The sequence below is a fragment of the Jaculus jaculus genome, chromosome 1 (genome assembly GCF_020740685.1).
Source record: "Jaculus jaculus isolate mJacJac1 chromosome 1, mJacJac1.mat.Y.cur, whole genome shotgun sequence".
Taxonomy (NCBI): Eukaryota; Metazoa; Chordata; class Mammalia; order Rodentia; family Dipodidae; genus Jaculus; species Jaculus jaculus.
This window is the reverse complement of record NC_059102.1, coordinates 72,258,916-72,284,879: the sequence shown is the minus strand read 5'-3', so window position 1 is coordinate 72,284,879 and position 25,964 is coordinate 72,258,916. Positions and strand designations below refer to the sequence as shown.

The 25,964-nt window shown below is 40.5% G+C and overlaps 1 protein-coding gene across 7 annotated transcripts in view; it reads left to right on the top strand.

Annotated features, from left to right (window-relative positions):
- Tle1 (TLE family member 1, transcriptional corepressor) overlaps positions 1-25,964 on the top strand; it is a 108,561-nt gene that overhangs the window by 6,591 nt on the left and 76,006 nt on the right. For 6 of the 7 annotated variants that reach the window (XM_045152146.1, XM_045152127.1, XM_004653078.2 and 3 more), the window contains one exon: positions 25,530-25,592. The exons of the other annotated variant lie outside the window; for it this stretch is intronic. In XM_045152146.1, the coding sequence (XP_045008081.1) occupies positions 25,530-25,592 (63 nt within the window). The remainder of the gene's footprint in view (positions 1-25,529; positions 25,593-25,964) is intronic. 7 annotated transcript variants of the gene reach the window in all.

The following is a 25,964-nucleotide window of genomic DNA, read 5'->3' as shown; positions in this document are numbered from 1 at the left end:
GTGGCCAGCACCGAGGCAAAGAGAGTGGATAGTTTGAAATTGAAGTAGGCATCAGAAAACATTGCAATCACTACTGGGATGTGTGTGTACACATCTGTGCACATATTTGGGGTGTGTGTACCTGTGCACATACGTATTTCTAGAGATCAAACCTGTCGCCATACACATGCCAAACTAGTGTGTGTGTGCTTTGAGATAGGGTTTCTCTGTGCTCCCAGACTGGCTTCAAAGTAAATCTTCCTGCTTTGTCTCCCAAGAGCTAGGATTGCAGGCATGCAGCATAGCACCATGCCCAGTGCATGATGGATAATATTGTAAAAACTAAATATTGCCCATATCCACCCAGAACAGATGATCAAAATTTTATGTAACTATAGATTCCTTCAGGATAGGTTGTATTGCAACTCGGAATGCTACTCTCACTTCCCTCTTTAATGCCCTGCCTGGAGTCATTAGTCTGTAGATTTTCCTTTGGTCCCGTGTAGTTTATTGAGGCCACTTAGTTAAGCATGCCATGAACCAATTCTTAGTAGTTTTTTGTTTTGTTTTTTGTCTAAAATGAGGAGTGAGAATACATTTAAGCAACATCTTATATATGCAAATTAAGGGGAGTACTTCACTAGAGGACTTAAGATGATGTCCAAAATCGTGTGTATTAAGAAATACTATGTGGGAATTCAGAGGTGACTGAGTGGATAAAGTTCAAGTCTGAGTTTCATCTCCAGATCGCTGATAGAGGCTAGAAGCTATGGCAGGTTTGTATAATCCCAGGACACTGACTGGTAATAGAAGGTGGACACAGGAGTAGTTCTCAGAAGCTAGAACACCACAGAAAACACTGGCAAGAAAAAGGGAGTGCTTCCCCACACATGCTCTCAAGTGCGCGTGCGCACACACATGGGGGGGGGGCGGGGGGGCGGGGGGGGGGGGAGACAGACAGACAGACAGGGAGAGGGAGAAACATGGGGATCTATGGAGATGGCCAAGCCAGTAGGAGGCATGCTATGCAGGCATGAGGCCTGTAGTTCAGGCCCTGGAACTCACCTAGAAAGCTGAGCATGGGGCTGGGAAGATGGCTTAGAGGTTGAGGTGTTTGCCTGTAAAGCCAAAGGACCTCAGTTCCATTCCTCAGTACCTATGTAAGGCAGATATACAAGGTGGCACATGCAGCTGGAGTTCATCTACATTGGCTAGAGGCCCTGGTGTATGGTGTACTCATTCTCTCTCTCTCTCTCTCTCTCTCTCTCTCTCTCTCTCACACACACACACACACACTCTGCCTCTTTCCCTCTCTCAAATAAAAATAACAGTTTTTTTTTTTTTTTTTTTTTTTTTTTTTTAAGCTGAGCATGGCTGTCATTGTATGCCTGTAACTCCAGTGCTAAGGCTGGGGAACAGGAGGATCACAGGGAGAGCTCCAGGTACAGTGAGAGACAGTCTTCAGAAAACAAGGCAGAAAAGCCAACATTCTACTCTGACCTCTCCTGTATATATGCATGAGATGTGTGGATTTGTACACACATGCACATTCAGTGATATACATATAGACACCAGAAAGCACAGAAAAATCTGTTCAGTAAATATTTATTTTTCTTTTAAATATATTTATTTATTTGAGAGAGAGAGATTGGGCATGCCAGGGCCTCTAGCCATTGCAAATGAACTCCAGAGACATGCACCACCTTGTGCAACTATCTGGCTTTACATGGGTACTGGGAAATCGAACTCTGGTCTGTTGGCTTTGGAGACAAGCACCATAACCACTGAACAATCTCTTTAGCCCTTTCGTGAATGTTTAAATCACCTTGAGTGGCAGCTAATGATGTATTGAATTCATTCTAGTGAACTGCTGTGAAATAATTTAGAATCATAACTTCCATATTAGGTGTGAAAACAGTTTTCTTAAGTTCAGTGCAATATTTTATGCGGTTTCATAATTTTTTGATCCACGAAACAGTCTCACAGAAAAAAGGTACTATAGATAATTTTTGATATAAGGGAGAAGTAGAAGAAAAGAACAAATCCTGGAAATTCTAGTGGTGGATGTTTTTCATCTTATCAAATAGAAAATTTCATGTGGTAAATAATGCATCCATGGACACATAGGTAGGATGTTGCTGAGCATTTCTGAAAGCTCTTCCAAAGGCACCACTAGATACTCAATATCTTTTAGTTGAGGATGAAGTCACCTTTGGGAATGTGGGCTGATTTAAAAACTTCTATGTCCAGGTTATGCTATTTTGTTAAACTGCTAAAGTCCAGCCAGAATCCTTAGTCTCTGGTACTCTATGAGCCTGTTCAGGAAGAAGTTTGAGCACATATCACAGGAATTGTTTGCTTACCTATTGGCAATCTGTATAATGTACTATTCATAAATTGTGTTCATTCTAATAGATGCACATTTTAAGGAAGAGATTATAAGGAAATGCTCATATATCAGTACATTCTCTTGGCTTGTGCAGGGTGTACCCACTAGCTGTGTCAGAGATCACTAGCCAGTGACTCAAAGTTTTCAGCATACTTGTAACTCTAGCTCTGAAAAAGAAAGGGAAGGGAGTAGCTTTCAGGTATGAATGCAGGATGTCTTCAGAGGTTGGCCTCTCTAATTCTTCCACTTTGTCTGACATTCTGTGTCTCTGAGTACTTTCCCCTTCATTCTTACTTGGTACACTGCCTTTTTCTCCATCTTGCAGTCCTTTTAATCTAATCGAATGAGTTTCTCCATGTTAAAAAAAATGTGTTTTCCAGTTTCTTTACAAAAAGGCCTTTTTGTCAAATATTACATTGCTTTCCTCAGCCCCCTTCAAGAACCAGTTCAAATACACCACCAGTGTACTTCAGGGCCTTCTGTGAGTGTGCCAGCAGTAGGCCTCACTACTTACTTTGTTCTGTCATGTATCTGTAAACTTGGTTTTTAAAATATTTTTATTTGTTTGAGAAGTGAGAGAGAGTGAATTTATATTGGCATGCCAGGACCTCTTGCCACTGCAGACAAACTCCAGACACATGTTCTACTCTGTACATCTGGCTTTTTAAAGTGGTTACTGGGGAATTGAACCTAGGCCTAGAGGCTTTACAAACAAGCTCCTCCAACCTCTAAATGATGTCCACAGCCATTGGTATTTTTGTGCACGGGGAGGTGGTAGTTGTTGCTGTTAGTTTTGGGGAGACAAGGTCTCAGTAGCTAAGTTGAAGTCTGCTGGATGCTTGAGTGTGAAATGTTTATCTGCCTTGCCAATGAGTTATACAGCATAAGCATTTAGGGATGGTTAATATTTTCCTGTGTACAATGGTGGTTATAACTATTTCAGGTGCTGAATGTTTGAAAAGTAGGTAAAAGCTACTTTGCTGAAAATAACCAAAACAATTGTATGCATTTTTACATCCAAATAGATACCTCTGTCCAACAGTTTTACTTGGGCGTGCCTCAGATCAGCAAATCCATGGAAGCCATATTAAAAACAAGCAAACAAAAATCAAGAATACCAGTAAAAGTCCTTGTAGCTAAAATGAAATTGGTTTAGTGCCAACAGTCTTATGACTTAATTCATTTTTTCTTTTGGCAAATGATTTACAGTCATTGTCTACTGAGGCTTCTGGAATATACAACCACCTGATATGGTCCACCAAGACTTTTTAGTTTTTTGGAGATAGAGTCTTGCTGTATAGCCCAGGCTGGCCTTGAACTTGCAGTGTTGCCCTGAATTTTCCACGTGCTGGGGCTGAGATTCCGAGCCCCAAGCATGGGCTATCATAACTAGGCTTGTTGTTGTTATAGGGTCTTCTGTAGCTCAGATTGGCCTTGAACTTACTATGTAGTTGAGGATGATTTTGAGTTTCTGATCCTACCTCCACCTCTCAAGTGCTGTGATTACAGACATGTACCACTATGCACCGAGGCTTCTTCTCATTAGGAGTTTTATTAGAATAATGTGTTTGAGTTGGGGCTTAAGTTAAAAAACAGTAACATTAACATGTTGCTGAGGCTAGCATTTCAGTGCAAATTGAGAAGCTGAATATATTTCTGTCCCTGTAACCATAGATTATTGCATAGGGATGACCAAACTGCCAATAGAGTTGTGAATAAAGTGGACTACATGCTTTGGTCAAGGCATTATCAAGGCACATGATTTCGTTGACAGTTTTCTTTCTTTTCCTTTCCCCCCTTTGCTTTCTGTGGGGCCTCATGTAGCCTAGGTGAACCTTGAACTTCTAAGGAGCTAAGGGTGACCTTTATTCAGTTCTACCTACTCAAGTACTGAGATTACAGATGTCTGTTGCTACCTCAGGTTTGCAGTTTTGGTGATCAAGTTGAGGGTTTCATGTATACTGGACAGGTTCTCTCCCAGTCAGCTACATCTCCAGCCAATCCGATTTCTTCATAATGATTATAGCCATATTATTCACTTTATACTTTCATATTTCCCCTACTCATTTTTATGAAAAAATTAAATATGCAGAAGGAAAAATACACATTGAAGGGCAATTTTATATTATGTCTGAAGTCTGAATTATAACATTTTATTTAAAGTGGTTGCTTAGCAATTTTTTAAAATTTTGGCATATATCTATACACACGCACATGTACGTGCGCGCGTGCACACACACACATACACACACACACACATATGTATATAAATTAGTAGAAAGAGGAGGCATTATGTGTGTAGTTTGTGGTGTATGTATATGTATATGCAGATACATTTGCCCCATGTGCATATGTGTGGAGGCCTATGGAGAATGCAGGATACCCTTTATTCTCATGCTTTATTTTCTTGAAGGAATCTTACTGAACCTGTTCTGCCCCTCAAAGGACTGGGGTCACAGGCATGCCTGGCCAATTCCTAGGTTTTTACATGGTTTAAGGGATCAAACTCAGGACCTCATGCCTATGGGGCAAGTGATCTTTCCTACTGAGCCATTTCTCCAACCGTAGGTGCTTTTGTTTGTTTGTTTGTTTGTTTGTTTTTGTTTTATTTGGACACAGTTTCACCTAGCCCAGGCTAGCCTTGAACTTGCTGTATCTACACCTCCCTAGGGCTGGTATTACCTGCTTTTTGCATATCTGAAAAAAAAATCAATATCGAGAATGGATAGGCTTAGAAGAGTACCTGGCATTCCTTTTCCAGTTGCTGAAAGTTCAGACTTGATGTTAGGAACAGGTTTTCATGTGAATCTTAGGAGTTCTGTCTTTTTTGGTTTTTCGAGGTAGGGTCTCACTCTGGTCCAGGCTGACCTGGAATTAACTCTGTCATCTCAGGGTGGCCTTGAACTCATGGCAATCCTCCTACCTCTGCCTCCCTGAGTGCTGGGATTAAAGGTGTGCGCCACCATGCCCGCCTCAGGAGTTCTGTCTTAACAGCATGTTTTTCAACTAGACTGTGTGTTCAGTGTGGTTGAATTAGGGATTTACTATCCTATCACATGAAGGCATAATTTACACTTACACTGAGAAATGCTGGACTTGTGCCCTCCCTCCACATTCCTTTTTGTCCTTTAATGAAATTTGCATTGTAAGACACCTTGGAGATGTGACCAGTGTGTCTGTTAAGGGAAATAGCTTTAGCATTTTTAGCATTTCATGGGAAGGAACCCAGGAAAAGCTTTACAAAAGGAAGCTGATTGTGAGCTTTGTGTACATTGAAACTGAAAGAAATTTCTGTTGTAGAGGAGGGTGAAATGCCAGGAAACAAAACCCCCAGAGGTCCCCTGTATACGGAACACAGCAGAGCAGAGGAGTTTCTCCAAGGCTGTGGCCTCCAGGTTGGCTCTTGAGGAGCACATACCCTTTGTTCCTTCCTAGTACCTGTTTGATGCCTTGAGCAAACAACAAGTCAGAGCCACTTACAAGCACAGTGACCAGCTGCTGTATTGACATGCTCAGACACAGAAGAAAACTGCAAGAGGAGGTGAGCCTTTGGGATTTGCAGTAAATATATTACAGAACACAAGTGACTTGTCAATACTGCTTGTTTAGCAGTTTGCAAGGGCAATGGCTGTATGGATTTTTGAATTAGAAGGGAAGGGCTGTTCTTTCTGTGGGCAGGAACATCTAGTTGATGTCTGGGGAGAAAATTGATTTAGAGAAGAAAATGCAGCTGCCTTTATTTGAGTCATTTGAAAGGCTTCTGTGAATTTGTGAGTGAAAATAAAAAGGTCACTTTAGGTTTAGGAAAGATTGTTTTAACTTGAATCTGCATCTGTGTCTGGGGTAGAGAAAATAAAGGCTAGACTACAGAGTGGAGGAAGGCATTCTGTCCCCACGCACCCTGCTCCTACAGGTGCTTGCTCTATTCTCAGAGTTGTCTCCCTCACTCTCCCCACTCCCTTCACTTCCCTTCCCTTCCCTCTTCTCCTCTTCTCTTTGGTCAGACTCCTGCCTCTACCTTCCAATGATTAGGATTGTAGGCATGTGGGAGGGACCATTCTTTGTTATTACCCTTCTATTTTTTAATATTTTTATTTATTTATTCACAGAGACTGAAAGAGAGAGACAGTGAATGAGAGAATACAAATATGGGTGTTCCAGTACCTCTTGCCTCTGTAAAAGAAGTCCAGATGTTTGTACAACTTTGTGCATCTGGCTTTACGTGAGAATTGAGGAACAGACCTTGGGCCTTCAGGCTTCATAAATACTTGCTTTTAACTGCTTAGCAATTTCCCTAGCCCTCTTTTTTCTTTTTTTAAGAGGAGCATTGTTATTGTAGCTCAGGCTAGTTTCAAATTTGAAATCTTCTTGCCTCAGCTTCATCCATACAGGGATTACAGGCATGGATAATCATGCCCAATTCATCTGGCTGACTATTTCAGCAGTTTGGTTTTCACAAGTCATTTTATTATGGTGGTGTGGGCTTTATTAGTGCCTTAGAATGAATAGTCCCAATCCTGAGCTTTGGACCTCCTGGGAATTATTCATTATTCTTCAGGAGCTCTCTGTCACCCACCCCCCTTCCTTTCTCTGGATATTATTTACTTCATATAAGATGGTAAACAGAGAAGTAGGGTGTGGTAGTTTGGATGTGAATGTATGTCCCCCATAGCCTGAGGTATTTTTGATTAAGCTTGCAATTTAGTATATACCAGCCTGCTGGTGAGGTCACTGGGGGCCTTAGGGTGTGTTCAGAGCAGTTTGAGCTCTGGCTGTTGTGATTTGCTCTCTTGGTGATGTCTTTCTGCTCTGAATATGGAAATGAGCCAGCTTCCACTGTTGATGGTGTTTCCCCTGGATTCTGTAAACCTGAAATAATACCCTTGCCTCCCATAAGTTGATTCTGGTCAGATATTCGTCTAGCAATGTGAAAGTAACTAGCAAAGGGTTAGGGGATGGCAGGAGTATATATTACATAGGGCAGTACTACATAGGTGGTTTGTGGTGGAGAGGCATCCATTATCTGAGTGTCTTCACTGCCCATTGAAGACTCCACACTGTTACTGGACTTTATTGGCCTTGCACCAGCTGTACTTCCTTCTAGAAGGTCTGTACCAAGCCCAGCTTCCTTCTCTTTACTTCTAAAGTCACTTTTCACTTCTCTTCTTATATTGTAAAAAAGTTTTTTTTTTTTTTTGGTTTCTTCTAAGATCATAAACATTTATCTTTAGGTTCAAAAGAAAACAAATCAAGAATATAGTACTGTTGATAATCTCTACTGTCTGGGGAATGTAAAGAATTAAAATGTCTTACTCAGGCCAACCAGTAAAATGTGTCCCTGGAAGGGAGCAACTTGAAATAATATCATTACCAGTGAGGTTGTGTTGATTTTTTTTTTTTTTTTCAATTAAAGGGGTAGATGAACAACAAAAATTTGTTTCATTTATTGAAGTGAGCTTTGGCAGGAGAAATGGTAGCAGAAGTATTTCAGATTTTTTTTCTTTTTGGTTTTTCAAGGTAGGGTCTTACTCTAGTTCAGGCTGACCTAGAATTCACTCCGTATTCTCAGGGTAGCCTCGAACTCACGCGATCCTCCTACCTCTGCCTCCTGAGTGCTAGGATTAAAGGTGTGCGTCACCATATCCAGCTTAGATTCTTTTTAATATAGCATGGAAAACTGACTCTGAATTTGAAGAAATTGTCATCCTGAACATAAGGGAATTATGGAGTTGCTAGATCACATTGTGTGGTTAGAGAAAGAAAAAAATTCCAAGCCTTGAAGCATAACATGTATTGACTGAGGACTGGCCTGCATGTCTGTGGATATATAGTCTTGTTTTTTCTATAGAACTCTAAAGTGTGTGAAGCTTCCTGTAGAGTGCTGTACAATTATATTTCTCCATCTGTTGCCTGGGTTTGAGGTTTTATTGACTATCACATTTGTAGCTGATGCTTAGTGCTAGTATTTAAGCAAGCAAAACACAAGAGTCAAGTAGAGCCTTTGAGATAAGTTCATACTGGAAGTCTATTGTCAATTTATTTTGAGGTGGAGTTTTGCTCTGCTGCCCAGGCTGGTCTAGAACTCCTGAGTTCCACCATCTTCTGGCTATTGGCATGAGCCACTGTTAACTACTGACATATTAGAAGCTGAGGTTTACAGTGCAGGAGAAACTTCTTTGTGTCTTGTGATGGGGATGAAAGGACTGTCTGGTTTAGCCAGTACCTCTACTTAGGAGCTTACTAAGTGCCGCAGCCTTCTGACAGTGTGTTGAGAGGCTCCCTACTAGCTTTGTTAGCAGCTCTGCTGTCAGTCCTGTCTGTCTGTAGGGGAAGCATGGTTGTTGACAACTGCTTGAGTCTGCCAGTTGGCCTGGCTTCTAGAGCCTTTTCCATTTGTAAACACACTGGCTCTTTGACAGGGACTGGGCCATAAGTTTCCTGTAAGCTAGTGTCTACACAGTTCCAGAGGAAGACTGCATTGGGACTACTGAAATGCATTCAGCTTCTATACTTTTTAGCTGGCCAAAATGTTGAAATAGCACTCACTGAAGCAAGGAACTGCTGACTTTTTAAAATCTTGTCAGAAAGCTGTATTTCATAATTGACTACCTTTTATGTTGGGACAATGTTGAAGGAAATGGAGCATGAGGAGTAGATTTTTACTATGTTGAGGGTTTTTTTTTTTTTTTTTTTTTGAGGGCATAAAGATTTTTAGGTTGGGTGTTAAATTTGTATTCATTCCTTTTTTTTTTTTTTTTTTTTTTTGGTTTTTCGAGGTAGGGTCTCACTCTGGCTCAGGCTGACCTGGAATTCACTATGTAGCCTCAGGGTGGCCTCGAACTCTTGGCGATCCTCCTACCTCTGCCTCCCGAGTGCTGGGATTAAAGGCGTGCGCCACCACGCCCGGCTTCATTCCTATTTTTTGACTTAATGTATTAGTACAGCTTAGTTCCTTTGAAGAGCCCTGAACTGTCTTAAAACCTCATTGAGTAGCCATTGTTTTAGTTACATTGATTAAAAGGTCAAATATCAAAAAATGCCTTAAAATGATTTTTTTAAATTCTTTTTGATCAGCTTCTGGGATTGCTGTTGTCAGATTCCCATGTCAGCATGCTGATAAGGCATTGTTCAAAGTTTGTTTGGAGTATCAGTTGTTGTCTTGATTTGAAGCAGCATAAAAAGGAAGGGCCTTTTGAGTAGACTTTGCATTGTGAGAATATTGATATTGACACCATTTATAATTTGCAGTATAGTTGGAAGACCAGATTCTGTTGTTGGTCCCTTACTAGTTAATGTGGCTATAGAGAGGAGATGAATGTGGCTACTTTTCCAAGTCTATTACTCAGGAGGACTGTAAATTTGATTGGCTGTTACAATTCTAGCAGAATCATTCGATTTGAGAGCAATAGAAAGATAAGATATCCAATTACCCAAATGATTTGCAGGGTTAGCCAACGTTGTCATGGCGACATGAGTTGGAACAAATTAAATTTTAAGCAATAAAATAATCTTAAAGCCCGTCTGGGAACAAGAAAATTTGGCGGTGGTACTTACCTGAATTGAATCTTAGCTTGACACGATGTTGTTTGACATTGATGTACTGTGGGGGCCTAAAATTATATGTGGCACAATATTATCTTTAAAAAAAAAATAGCTTAGCCAATGTGGAGGAGAATATTGGTATAAAATCAAAGGCATTAGCATTTATCTATGACTTAAATGATAATTTGGTCCTGGGTTCCCAAGAATGTTTTGCATGTATTGAGATGGCTTAAACGATGGAAGCAGCTTTAATTGGACATTTAAAGAAAGATATGTTTAGCACCAACAAGCAGTGTTTGAAACTGTTCTTTGTGTGTGTTATTAGATCTAGTAGAAATACTGTGGAAGTCTTTTAGCGGAGGAGGTGGAGGTCTAAGTATTCTCATGTAGAACTCAGGAGATTTTGGTACCTGCCCCTGCATTGTAGATAATTCTCTATAGTTAAAATTGCCACTGTGCAGTGCTGCTTGAAGAGTGGAAAATTGTATTTTAAATTTTTGCTGATAATCTAAAACCTAAATAAGCATTGGTTTGAGGTTCAGAAGGTTATTAACCCTTATTCATATATTGTTTAACTGGATCCTAGTTTGTACCTTGGATTTGAATACAGCCCAGCGCTCAGAAGAAAGGAGGGAGGGCTGTTTCTCCATATGTCTGTTAGATAGATGGAGATGAAAATTGGTCTGAGGTCAACCCATTTGCAGCATTCTCACAGCCTTCGATTTTCCTCTCATCCTCACCACAGATCATCTCAAATGATTCAGTAATGACTGAAAGTGCAACACTGACCTTTATTCCCTGGTGAATTACTGTGTTTCACAGTCCAAATGGCAGGAAGTCTATTCTGTTCTTCCAAGAGGAGTGCAGCATTATTGAGCCATCCCGGTCCTGTGGGAACCATACAAGTGCAGACCAGTGTAATAGAATACATGGTTTAAATTTGGTTTCTGGTGCCTTGGGAAATGAGAATTGACATGTCCTGGAACCCACACAATTAGTGGAGGAATATCTAGGATGTTTTCTAAAAACATGTAAGTGCATAAATTGATTTGTCCACTTGTAAAATAATTTGTGGTAACTTCTGGTGGGACTTGGTTTATAAATTGTTCTCACTTCCATAACCCTTAGTTGTTTTTCCTTTTATACTTACTACTTCTCTAGTGTGTCTTAAGACAACATTGTAAGCCATGTATTCTACAACTATAAATTGACATGACTGGAACTTGCAAAATTTCTTCAGCACTTTTAATTATATATATTTTGGTCAATCTGTGTAGCCAAGATTCATGCAACATATTTTTTTCTACTGAAAGTAGGCTGGTTGGTATCATGGTAATTTTCCATTGGTTGAATTTCTCTGTAGTTGTATTTTATTCCATTTTTTTTAAAAGGCAGTCTTTTGTTATTTAAAGTGTAATTTTTGTGTCCTCATTACATGCATAGCTGAGTCAATATCCACTGAGTCTGTATACTCTGAATCTGTTAATTTAATGTTTAAGAGACTTTCTCATTGCTGAGACAAAATACCTGACTAGACACAACTTACGGAAGAAAACAGGTCTAATTTTGCTTACGTTTTCAGAAGGTAGAGAGCCATGGTGGTGAAAGTATGGTAGGAGTAGGAAGCCAGTGCTGGTAGCCAGGAAGTAGAAAGAGCACTTCACAGCCCAGCAGAGTTGGGCTACAACACTCATGGCCTGCCTCCAGTGATACACTTCCTCAAGCTGGGGATGATATACTCAAACATATGAGCCTGTGAGTATCATTTTACATTCAAGTCACCACACTTAGTATTCTTTTGCAAACTATATTCCAAGTAGTAAAGCTTTCCCAGAGGTTAAGCTTTGAAAATTTTAGTTAGCATCTCAGGTTTGCTCTAAAATGCTTTTGAGAAAATGTTTTCTTGACTGTTAGCTATCTATAGTGGCTCCCAACTTTACTCCACCCCATCCCCACTTCTCTCTTTGAGCTTTCTGGGTGTAACACTACATTTTTCCTTAGGTGGACTTGGGCACCAATTTGGAAATAGTTCACCTCCCCTTACAGTTTCTTTTTCTGGCCATGTTTCCTGCTTCTTGGCATGTGATGCTGTTTGAAAGGAGAATTTCACATTTCCACCTAGGAAAGCCAGTAGCTGCCTTCCTTCCTGAAGAACCATCTTTGGTTTACTGCTCAGCTCAGCCCAGCCCAGGGGGTGGGAAGGGTAGCTCAGAAGGTCAGATTCTGCGATGGCTCCCCCCCACCCAAGCTTACCCACACTTGTACACATCACATGTGGCAGTCATTCTGCAGTTGTGCCATGGTTTCTACAGCCTGGGTCCTGCCTAGTAGGTAGAGTGGCAGCTTTCCTTGTGAAGGCATTTGAGAAGTAGAAAGTAGCAGCTACCCTGTGTGTGGGGGTCATTCACATGGTTGCCACATGCATCCAGATTCTAGTATGGCAGGAAAATAGTCATGTACAGCTGCTTCTCCAGTGATCATCCAACAAGATGAGGGAGCAGTGATGGTACACACTGAAGCTAATAATAAACCAGCCTTCATTGGTAGGTGGACTGGCCTTTTCTTTGTCCTGATGGATGGTGCGGAAATTGTGATCACAGATGACTAGAGAATAGAATCATCTATAGACAATTTACATAGGCCTTAATAGTAGCTGTAGTTGAAAGGGAATGTTTTAGGTACCAGCCCTTAGTGTGCTTTTAAACCACATGTTCTGCCTATTCTTGAGTAGGGTTTGTCTTTATGTGGAATGTGTTTTAATTTTGAACTTTCAGGTGTTTTGTTATTTTTGTTGTTGTTTGATTTTCAAGGTTAGGTCTTGCTCTAGCCCAGGCTGATGTGAAATTCACTATGTAGTCTCAGGCTGGCCTGGAACTCACTGTGATCCTCCTACCTCTGCCTCCCAAATGCTGGGATTAAAGGCATGTGCCAACACCTCCAGCCAAAGTTGTAGTTTTAATCTTCTTTCGACTATGATGAAATTGACTTTTCCTCCCACTAGCCCTGCTATTACATCTTTTTTTTTTTTTTTCCTTGAGCTACCTAATGAGTGGGATCTGTTAGGAAAGTTGAAGGTGTTAGAGGGTATGGGTGGGGACTAGCTCACTTTCCAGAGCTGAGCTGTACGTTACGACCTCATGGCCATGTTTAGTCGTTGTTTAGTGCAGTTTGTATTGATAGCCGTCTGTGGAGTCCTAGAGGCATTTTCCTTTAAGACCACCCAAAGCCTTGTCCTTTTTTTCTATCCTGGGACAAGTCAATATAATTTTCTGTGAACAGGCCCTGTCTGAACTCTATAACGTTTGTTTTTGAATAATGGAAATGTGTTTGTTAATAACTGGAACAACTGTGATGCTTTTGTCAAAGATGCATTTTTACCAAAATAACAAATTAAAACCCAAATGCTCCGCTTGGCAACAGTTGGGTCAAAACATTTAAGTCATTAATCAGAAGGAACTAAATGGGGGAGTGGTTTACAAAAAATACACAGCATTGCAGACTCAACTTCAGTTTGCAAAATGCAGCTGAATTCTTTGGGGGGAAAATGAGGGCAGCCCTCAAGTGAGGCCTGACAAGCTTGTCATTTGCAAATAAATCAAAAGACCATCATTGCAGGAAGGAGAACCAATGAATAGAGTTGCTTTGTCATTCGTTGATGGGCCCCACACTCAAGTCTGCTATTAAAAATGAATGTATTCAAGAGGCTCTGCATTAAGAACATAAACAATTAACAGCACTTGAGCTGCTCTGCTGAGAGCTGCTGCTAAGACAGGAGAGCTTTCTCCAGAGATAGGAGTTGCTGGCCCTGCAATCTGCTTCCAGAGCTGGAGAATGGGAGCAATTAGTGTTGATATCTCAGCTCTATTGGCAGCCTTCAACACCATGCCTTACCCCTCCACCCCCTTTCTCTCTCCCTTTCTTTGAACTCTTCCTTGTTTTTGGAGAAGCTGTAAGTGTAAAGATGAGCAGTGAGGTTAGAAAAAGACTCAGAGTGCTGTAGGAACTGCCAAATGAGTGGGAGAAGGAGCATAGAAGTTATCATCTACCAGTAACTGGTGACTTGTTCTGTTTGTAAAGCCACAAAAGATTTCTAGCAGCTAGTATACTTTGTTTTATTTTAATTGTAGATTTTAAAGAAGGGACCAGCCGGGCATGGTGGCGCACGCCTTTAATCCCAGCACTCGGGAGGCAGGCAGAGGTTAGGAGGATCGCCCACCCTGAGACTACATAGTGAACTCCAGGAGAGCCTGAGCTAGAGTGAAACCCTACCTCGAAAAACCAAAAAAAAAAAGGGACCAGTTTACCTTGCCATGTATGGAGTAATTTAGTGCTTGAGGTTAATCCACAGGAGGCAAATGTGATGCCATGATCCCTCACTCTGGGTTTATATTCTTACCTCAGTCTTGTTTTGTATTACCGAAGGCCACCCTGGTATTGTAGCAAGGCTTTGGAAAGAGGCAGTCTTGACCTGTCCATTAGGTTGTTCTGAACTTAGACTAGTTATTTTAACCCTTCAGTTCATTCTCACAGGAGACTTGGTGTGAAGATTAGAGAGATATCTGAGAGTCTGACAGTTACAGCTATATTGTTGTGTGTGGTAATAATGATAGTAGTGGATCTCAAACTGTGATTCCCTAGTCTTTGCAGCTGCAGGATCAGCTGGGAACTCATTAGAAAGAAATACAGGTTAAATGCAGGTTATCAGGCCCATATCTCCTCAATTAGGAGCTCTAAGGGCCTGGGGAGTTACTCTGGTGAACCTGGTTTACTCACTGAGTTGAGAAGCCACTAAAGGGGCTGGAAAGATGGCATAGTGGTTGAGGTACTTGCTTACAAAGTTTGATGTCCTGGGTTCAATTCCCCATTATCCTCTTAAAGCCTGAAGCACAAAGTGGTGCATGAGTCTGGAGTTTGTTTGCATGCCCATTCTCTATATCTTTCTTCTCCTTCTCCTTGAAAATAAGTAAATATTTAAATAATAAAGGGGACTGGAGGGTTGGCTCATTGGTTAAGGTGCTTGCCTGCAAAGTCTAACAACCCAAGTTTAATTCCCCAGTGCCCACATAAAGCCAGATGCACAAAGTAAGTGGTGCATGCACCTGGAGTTTGTTTGCAGTGGCTGAAGGCCTGTTTTCTCTGCCGGTCTTTCTTTTATCTCTTTCTGCTTGCAAATAAATGAATATATATTGTTTTAAATAGAGGGCTGGAGAGATGGCTTAGCAGTTAAGGTGCTTGCCTGCAAAGCCTAAGGACCCATGTTTAGCTCTCCAGTTCCCATGTAAGTCAGGCACACAAGGTGACGCAAGTGCACAAGGTTGTGCCATGCACTAGGTGGCGCACATGTTTGGAATTCGATTTCAGTGGCTGGAAGCCCTGGTGTACCAATTCTTTCTTTCTCCCTCTCATAAAAAATAAATAAAAAGCCAATGATAACCCCATTTACCATTGTAACTCCAATTTAAAGATGCATACTGGCTAGGGCTGTTGCATACTGGTATAGCATGTGTTTAATATGTGCCAGGCCCCAGGTTCCATCCTTAGCGCTGGGAACAACATAACAGAACCATTCTATATTCTTTTAATTTAGATTTTTCCAAAATGTGATTAGTGATTTTATCATAATTGTACATGATTAAGAAATCAACTCAGTACATTTGAATTGTAGATAACTTTACCTTTTCATGAGCTTATTGATGAAATGAGATGTCACATGCAATATGGAGCCACAGAGTGGTAAAAGTTCTGAAAGCTACCCTCTATCAAAGGACCCTTTCATCTCATATGAAGAGGCAGGAAACACGGAGTGATTATTTGCAGTGTTCTGCACATACCAGTTTGGCACAAACACAGTTTTTATACATAAAGCCTGAATTTACTTAAAGTATATTGGAATCATCTTCAGTAACTCAAAATGTTTTAGTGGATTTTGCTCCACAGGTGGGTAAGAATAGAGGATGTTAGTGTTGATGATTCTCTTTGATGGTGAGGAACACTGGCTTTGATTGTGTACTTGGGTTGAAGTTGCTTATAAATACATGTTCTGCCATGTGGCATCATTCTGCCAAAGCATCAAGAATGTACAGTGATCATGCCTTGACAGGCAGTGGGACCACTTCTGTGGTGTCATTGAAAACTGAGTGTTGACATGTCCTTGGCCTTGTGCTGTTGCAGTCCTGTTTGGAGTATATGGTTGTCCAACTGTATTGCTGTACAAACAAGTCTCAGTTACTCTGTTCTGTATATTTGACTTCTAATCTCATTTTATGATCCTTAAGTGTTGCTTTCTCCATATGTAATTTGAGGATTGTGGGAGTCAGGTATGCAGATAGTTTCAGGGATTGTCAGCATTGTTGCCTCTGGGTTGTAGGCTAACTACTCTTATTTCCCTTTTCCATTTAATAATAAATTTAAGCAATAAATTAAAGCAGCATTCGCAAGGTCATTGAGTTGAGAGAGTCGCAAATTACCCCTACTACTCCATCACAATCATCATTTGAGTATCAGTTTACAGTACTTGGCCTCTGCATGCATTTAAAGCATGTGTGTGCTACCACAAAGTTTTTGTCTCCTTTCCATCTTGTAAATATGCTGACCATTTTAGCATTATTATCCTATGGCTTATGATTATTTGGCATTCCTTCTGTGGGTTAGAAAAATGTACTTAACTATTCTAGTATTACACAACTGATCTATCAGGAGGCAGTTGTCAAACTTATCAAAAACTCCTTGGGTGGTTGTGACATGTGGGACTAACCATCCTGCCTTTATCAGGCCTTTCCCCCTTTTTGAAACTGCGTGTTGAATGAACAGTTTCATGCTTGGGATGCTTTTCAGTTTATCCTTTGGATAAATTCTTCATTGTGGGGATCCTTACCCCAGGTTTCATACTTTTAAACATGTTGTCCAGCTGCTTTCCAGTACACAGGATCTGTGATTCTACTGGGGGTGGGCTGTAACTCAGTGGTAGAGTGCTTGCCTAGCTGAGGTACAGTGAGGTCCTAGGCTCAATCTCCAGTACTGGCAAAAATAAAAATAAAAAAAAGACTACTGTACAGTTACTTTCCTCAGTTACATATGATCAGTTCCCAATTGCCTGAGGACTCATTGAATTTTATTAATTTATAGCCATATTACCTGGTTCCACTCATTCACCATACTTACACAGAATTTTTAGTTTGTATGGTTGCAGGTGAAGTTCAACATTTTTTTCTGCGTTTAATGGTGGTTCAATGTGAAACGTGAATTTATTCCTTGCCAATACACCGATCTGCCAATATACCAATAAATTTAGAGGTATCTGGATTCTTGTCTTATGAATTTAAATAATTAATAGACCAGAGGGTCAGATTTAGAGAGACTTTATTAGATTAAGAAAGATTAGGAAAGACAAAGTACAGAGAGCTTCTGCCATGTGGAAGGCAAGAGAGGGTAGATCATGTAGGAGTAAGGGTGGAGGTCTCTCCTCATCTCAGCTGGGAAGCTTACCAAAACCTGGAAGTTCAGGAGCAAGCCAAGAGAGCTTGTCCCCGGTATACATCTGTATATATATAACCTTGTTGTGGTAGGTTTTACCTTCAAGCACAGGTGAGCCTGAGAGACAGCTGATTGATTGGTCTGGGCTAGAGGATGGCTTAGGAAGATACACACCATGACCCAGAGTTTTGGGGACTGGACCAACCACAATGTCAGGATTACATTTAAATTCTAGGAAAGGGGACCTTCCTCCAAGGAGGGGCTTAGAGTGTTTGTAGAAAAACAGATCAGGGAACTCCTTTAGGGAAGAGATTAGAAGTCACATTATCCTTTGATCTCAAGCAATTTGGAGATTGCAAGGACAGACTTAAGGATATTCATTCCTACCTTTACTTTCAGGGGCTCAGCCACCCTAACTCCCCAATTTTACAGTCTTAATCAGTAAGGATTTAGAAGTTATCCACTTACTTCCTTTGTGCTTTGTTTTCATGTTTTTGCCTGTTTTGTCTGCTGCCATACACTTACTAGCAGTCACCATTGCATTGTATTTCTCTAGATTTTCAGCTCGGTTTGAGGAAACTAAAAGATTTCTTTACCAGTCTTAGCGTAAGCACCATTTTCTAGGCTTCATCAGTTTGTGACTTAAACCTGGTGGAGTTTCCCCTTCCTCAGCTGGCTTTGGGCAGAATGCCGTAGACCTGCTTTGAGACCCATGGAAATTGTTCCTCTGTAGTCCTCATCCTGTTCTTAACATTAAACAGCACTCATTGTACATTAACTCTGTGTGTGGGAGGGAACTGTGTGGGCACCAAGGAGTGGATTCTTCAGTCTTATAATTGGACAAAGTGTAAGGCATATGAAAAGATGACAAACTGAGCTTTTAGGAACCAGAATCCAAAAACTATCAAGTTCAGGTGCCCAGATATATTTTGACCCTGCAAAATAGACCAGTTTTCATTCATGGCTGGTGTTTAGATATAGTTGGTTGTGTTTTAGCTTATTTAAAATAGACATTTATGTGAATATTGCTATGTGGTTTTTTTGGTGATTCTGGGGATTAAACCTTGTACATACTAAGCATGTACTCTACTACTCACCTACATCCTCAAACCCTAGGTACCTGCATTTTTTCTTGTTACTGTTTTGAGACAGTCTTGCTAAGTCAGCTCCTGATTGTTGGGCTTATAAAGCATGTGCCATGATACCCAGCTAATATCCAACTGTTAAACCCATTATCATGACTTTCTTGTAAACAGTATCATTGTACCATTTTGTAGTGATAGTTTATCTGATGGCATCTTGGCCATTGAGTTTAGGGCTGCGGGGAGAATCATCTTTGTACTTCAGTCAAGCTTGACTTTGAAATATTGTACATAGACTAGTAATCAGTTTTAGAGGTGGAGATTTGGTGAAGACATGTCAGAACATTTATTTGTTTATTTATTTATTTATTTTTGGTTTTTGAGGTAGGGTCTCACTCTAGCCCAGGCTGACCTGGAATTCACTATGGAGTCTCAGGGTGGCCTCGAACTCACGGCAATCCTACCTCTGCCTCCCATGTGCTGGGATTAAAGGCGTGTGCCACTGCGCCTGGAGCAGGGGAGTTTGTCTTTACGTACCCATCATGTTGCGTAGTGATGGCTTATTAGAGGATAATGTTAAGAACCTGTGAAGATGCTTTACAAAGCATGTGACTTTTCAGCATGGAAATTAGTTTATCAAATGACAATGAGTGTTGTGGAGGATCTGGAACAGTCCAGAGAAGAATGTGTTTAATTGGTATTATGGGCAAAGGCAGCTTCTGAAGGGATTTGAGGGAGGTTATGAAGGATTTTGAAGCATTCTCAAGTTTGTATAGCACTTGGGAATTGTACACTCATAGCTTTTGTTACCTCACTTGACTTAGATGAAACAGATAGGTTAGTGATGTTTCTGTTACTCAGACAGGAGACCTGTGACCTTGCAGTTGAAATGACTCAACTTGGAGACATCTGATCCTAGTTTGTTGAGACCAAACCTTAAAATTTTTGGACCTGGGGCCAACTCTCTTAATGACAAATCAGTAAGAGGAGCTGACATGGACAAGGAGCATAAAAGATTGTTCTTGATAGGTAATTTTCCTACCTCCTGCTGCCTTGGTTGGGTGCAGGTTGTCCAGGTAGTAGGTTTCATGTTTGGGCCTCGACTCAGCTGCTTCTTACGGATCTTACTTAGAAATAACTCTGGATGTTGATTTATTGTTGTTGCCTTACAGAGTCAAAGGGACAGGTATAGGGGCAAGCTAGTGAGAAACTGGTTTAGCAGTCACTAATATTTTCTGCTTTGATCAAGAGGATAGTTATTTGTAGGTGGAAATACAGCTAGCCTACAGGGTTTTCATGGAGATTGTCCAGTTTTCAGGAGAGGTGAAAGGCAATATGAAAAGATTCTGTAACTCTCACTATTGACTTACAACAGAGTATAATATTCCAGGTTAATCTGCTTGCAGGCTCTGTGATAGAAGCATGAGTACATTACTGCTTGTTGATTTGTGCTAAGAAGTTGCCCTGGCATGTAGAAGTGTTGTTTTTAGAACCCACAGAGTACTGCAGTTTCATGTTATATCCTCACTTCCAGGAGAAAGGTGGCTCTGTAGATGTCCTACACAGGTGACAAAGCCATCATAACTCAGCTTTCAGTGCCCTGTCCAGGGTAAAACTGCTTGTAAGTCAAAGACATGAGACTTGAATTGAGTTGTTCTGGTTTAAATAATCATGTTCACCCAAAAGAATAGCTGAAGATGAAGGAGGAGACAGCTTTAGTAAATTCCTCAACCCTCTTACTCCTTTATCCATTTCTTTACCAGAATTGATTTAGAATTTTCAGAACATATGACATGGCATCTGATTGTTTCTCATCATTTTGAACTTTGATGCTAACTCAGTTTTACCTACTGTAATCCAGTTTGTCTTTGCTTTATAAGCTGTACCTCTGTTTGCTTATTAGTCTCCTTAATATTACTGAAGGTTTACAATATAAGTGCATTTCTTTCAAATGGATCCTATTTCATTGTTTTTTTTTGTTTGTTTCTTTTTTTTTTTATTTTTTTGAGGCACAGCACATTCTCTCCAAACTGGAAAGCTGGCCTCATGCATCATCTTCCTGCTGAATTCTGGGATTATAGGAATAGATCTGACACCATGTCTGCTCAGAATGAGTCTTAACAGTGCTCTGACCCTATTCAAATTTGCCTTGAAGCCTTTTTCTGTGATAAGTTACTGTTATTAATTAAAATGTGGACATCTTTTCTTCTTCATAAACCAAAATAAATTCCAGGTAGATCAAGTGAATATAAAAAGAATTGACAGCAGGCAAGGTGTGGTGGTGCACTCCTTTAATCCCAGCACTCGGGAGGCAGAGGTAGGAGGATCACAGTGAGTTCGAGGCCACCCTGAAACTCCATAGTGAATTCCAGGTCAGCCTGGGCTAGAGTGAGACCCTCTCTCGAAAAACCAAAAAAAAAAAGAAAAAAGAAAAAAGAAAAGAAAAGAAAAGAAATTGACAGCAGAAGGAAAGTGAGCATAGCTCATGCCATCTTGTTGTATTCTCATCCTTAAGCTAAAAGCCAGAAGCATCAGAAGAAAACTCTTCAGTTTGTCCACTGAACATTCTACACATAAAAAAAATCCATCCTAGGCAAGTGGCAAAGCAAGCTGGACAAACTGATGAAGGGACTTATCTCAGATAAGGAATGACTTCAGGGTTGGAGAGAAAAAGCACTTTGATGTGAGTACCTGAGTTCAAATTCCCCAGAACCCACATAAAAAGCTGGATTGTAGGGCTGGAAAGATGACTTAGCAGTTAAGGTGCTTGCTTGCCTGTGAAGCCTGAGTACCCACTTCAACTCTTCAGATCCCACAAAAGCCAGAAGCACAAGATGGTGCATGCATCTGGAGTTCATTTGCAATGACTAGAGGCCCTGACGTGCCCATTCTCTCTCACTCTTTCTGTCTCCCTGTCTTTGTCATACACACGCACGCACGCGCACACACACACACATAATTTTTTTTTTAACAAGCCAGATTCTATAGTGTGTTTGTAATCTCAAAGTAGCAACCAATGACAAGGGAGGTAAAGGCAAGAGGAACATCTGGAAGTTCATGGGCTATCTAGCCTGGTGAATGCAGTGAGGAAAAAGGAAGAACCTGGCCTCAGTGAAAGGTGGCATGCGAGGACCAATAGTGAGGTTAACTTCAGACCTCCACATGTACCTACCTTCACACATGAAAATGTGTGCACCCCCCCCCCAATAAAATGGAACTACTGAAAAGGGGTTAAACCCAAGCAAAAACAGAAGGCAGGAAAAGTACAGTGACCCAATAAACATGAAAGCATGTTGACTGTCTAGAAGAATATAAGTAATGCAAATAAAAATGAGGTCAGTTTTTAATCTTTTAGATGGATAAAGATTTTAAAAGGTCAGCAAAATCCAATATTGACATTAGGTAGAGAGCAAGCATTTTAATGGGAAGGCAATAATGTGGATTCTTACAGCTATCTTTTTTTTTTTTTTTTTTTTTAACGTAGGGTCTCATTCTAGTCCAGGCTGACCTGGAACTCTTTTTGAGGTTCCAAGCTGGTCTCAAACTCAGTAATCCTAAGAGGTAGGCCTCTGTCTCCCAAGTGCTGAGACATACATGACCACATCTGGCTTTCTTACAGCTTTCCTAATGGGGAGTTTGACAGCATGCTTCACAATATAAATTATACACACACTTTGACCTCTGAGCTCACATTTAGTGATTCCTTTAGCATTATTTGACACAGAGCTTGTGATTGTGGAAAACTGGATGAACCATAACTAGCACTGGTGCTTAAAATGTTGGTATGATGCTTACATAGTGGAATGTGTTTATTTCAGTCTGTGTTTGTTGACTGGCAAATTGCTCCTACACATTTCTGAGTGGAAAGCATATGAGGGAAAGGGGATTATCTCATGGGAACCCTTGGCATTAAAAGATGTCCTCCTGCTTTGGGCTTCTATATGCCTGAAATGATGGTGTCCCAGGATCATTTAACATGATGTGTGCTTATCCCTGGAGGATGCATTTAGAGTTGTTTTAACTTTTCTCATGTTTCTGTATCCACATATATCTGGTGTGTAGTGTGTATTCCATGTGAGCGTATATTACTTTTGGATTTCATTTTTATTGTTTGCTAGCGTAGGGATCAAACCCAGGGCCTTAGACGTGCTAGGCAAGCAACTATTCTACCTCTGATATATCTCCAGCTAAGCATATATCATTGGAAAACCTTAGGTGCAGCCTTAAAAAATATACGTGTGTGTGTGTGTGTGTATACATACACACACACATATATGCATTATATATAAATATTTATATAGTACATATCTGTTATATACTACATATAAATATAAATATATACATTTATTTATTTTGAGAGAGAAAGAGGTAGAGAAAGAAAATGGGTGCTCCAAGGCCCTTAGCCATTACAAATGGACTCTAGATGCATGCACCACCTTTTGCATCTGGTTTATGTGGCTTCTGGGGAATCAAACCTGGGTCCTTTGGCTTCACAGGCAAATGCCTTAATAGATAAGCCATCTCTCTAGCTCAAGTGCATGTTGAAGAAAGGAAAGTACAGAATGTTGTTGGAATGTTTGGAAAGTGAGGAGTAGGTACTTAGCTAGGAGGCCACAAAGGGCATCTCTATTCCCCTATGTGTGCCCACATAAGAGAGAGTATGTGTATAGTGCTTAACCCTACCTCTAGGAAAGCAAAGCTTATTCATGCTTCTTAGGCAAGTCATGATCTTGGGTTACTCCAGTGAATGGGTTGCAGTGATTAAATAAACTGGGTGGGGTCACCCATTTTTTTATTTGTACCTGATACAGCTACACCATCTGTACCATTGAGCAGTTTCTGCTGTAATATACTTCCAAATTAGGAATTATTATTACTTTAAAAAATTTTAGGCTAGTGTACAAAGTAGTAGGTTTAACATTATGGTATTTTCGTCAGTGTAGATTATTATATCTTGTTCTTACTTCTGACCTTCAAAGTTCTCCCTTCATATTAATGTCATATACATTCTGTTACTCATTCTCTTTTTTCCCCATTCCTCCCCTGGCTGGTACCTAAGACTTTTTCCTCCCCTCTGACCATTCCCTTTTTACTTTCATACACACATAGACAGACATGCAAGTGTTGGGATTTCATTTTTGGTTATGGCCATGTAAGATTCTGTTGTACATATATCCCCCTCTTTCCATCGCTAACTGCCTCCCTCCCTTTCTTTTTCTTTTCCCCTCTCTTCTCCCATTCCTGAGCCTTTCTAGAAATTTATTATCTCTGGGTTCCAGAGACTAGGATGTTCAAGATTAGGCTGCCAGAGGATTGATTTCTCTGACTTCTCTTCTTTGGCTGACAGATGCTCATCTCTCCTATCACACATGCATCCTTGTTCTCATTGGTGGTCCACATTTTCATTTTATTACTCTTTAAACAGGATTATTGAGTATACTGCAAGAGGTAGCAGCTGAGTAAGAATACTGCCAGCCTACACATTTCCTCTTTTAAAGGACTTCAGTTAGATTACATTAGGGCCTACATTAGCACCTATATAATTAAAGCCCTGTCTTCAGGGCTAGAGGAATGGCTTAGCCATTAAGGCATTTGTCTGCAAAGCCAAAGGACACAAGTTCCATTCTGCAGGACCCACGTTATCCAGAGGCACAAGGTGGCGCAGGTGTTCAAAGTTTGTTTGCAGGAGGTCCTGTTGCATCCATTCTCTCTCCTGCTTTCTCTGTCAACTAATAGATAAAAATAAAGCCCTATCTTCAAATACTATCAATCATATTCTGAGGTATTGGAACTTACGACTTCATCTTAAGAAGACACCCCCCCATTACACTATGTAATGTTGTGTTCATAAACTTAAGAAATACCTTTTGCTTAGTATGAGAGTTTGATCTCCACTTCTGACCTGGGCCAGTTTATTCCTCCCCCCCCTCCGCCCTTAGCCATCTGATGGCCTCCTGCTCCTTAGGAGACCACCATACTGATGCTGAACTTGGTACAGACACCTCATCAGCATAACGCACTAGATAGCCTGGAACTTATGGACTCAAGTGATCCTCCTGCCTTCGTCTCCTGAGTAGCTGGGACTACAGGCATGCTCCATCATGCCCAACAAGAATTCCTGAGAACTGCTCTTCTAGATTTGACTGGCCAGACAGGGGAATGTCTTTTGAGTAGAAATTTCTCAGTTTTGAAAGCTGAATCCTGATAGGTCTTGGTTTTTTGCACTTTCCCAAACCTCCTTCTCTGCTATGACTGCTGCTCTTAGCAGGTTATTTTCTAATCTGCAGTCTACTTCTTTGCTCACAGTGACCCAGTATGTGTCAGATAGAAACCAACGCTGTATCTGGTGGAGATGTACCATGTTTTCTTTATCTAGTCATTTGTTGGTGATCATTTAGGCTGGTTCTATTCTCTGCCTGTTGTGAGTAGTGCACCTATAAACATCGATGTGCAAGTATCTCTGTGGTATGAAAATGTAAAGCCTTGGAGATTTTATATATGTATCCAGGAGTGCTATAGCTGGAACATAGAAGGTTCTATTTTTAGCTTTTTTGAGGAACCTCAGCCTCATCTTGACCCAGGAGCTCATCATTTTACATTTGTGCTAGCAGTATATAGGAATGGGATGAGGGAGGATCAGTGGATCCCTTTCTCTCCTGGCATCTTTGAGACTCAAACTTCTTTGACAGAATGACTGAAAACACTACTAAGAGTAAATTTGCTCTAACTGCATAAATGTGCCATGGTATACCATCAATGAAAAATACTTTGTTGGGCTTATTATCTCTAGGCTGAAGCAATCAGCCTTAAGCTACATTGATTTTTATGACTTACACTATTCATTATCGTTTATCAAGTCACCAGTAACACCTGCAATTTTGCCTTACTTTGCAAGCGCGACTAATACCTACTGTTTATATCAAGTTGAATAATAACATGACCTGAGAAAAGAGTTTTCTGTCTTCCAGAGTTGAGTACCCATGTGCTTGTTACTGGTTTGAAGTTTCACCTTGCTGAACAGATTGTGAGGTGTTCTAAACATTTGTATGACTTTGTCTTTGTAGACTGAAATCGCCAAGAGATTGAATACCATTTGTGCACAAGTCATCCCATTTCTGTCTCAGGAAGTAAGTAAAACTGTTGAGCTATTAAAGTGCAATTATGTTGCTTCCCTGTTTGCAAATTAGCTAGTCTTTAGATGTCAGTTTTATCACAAGGAACAAGTGTGAAGAACATTTGTTACAGTTGAAGTGTGTAAGTCCTCTGTTATTCTAACATGTCTGAGGGCACATTGCAGAAGTGGTGACAATAGCACAACTCCATATTAATTTTTTCCTGTGGAAAACTGTGAAGTGACTATCAAATATAAAGCTTTTGTTTTCTTTGAGCAATATAAGTTCCATCAATCCTTATGATTCAGGGGTCCTTTTGTCTTCTGCTGACTTGAAACTGGCTCCATCAGGGTTTGTCTGTAGAAGTAGACACTTCATCAAGTTGTG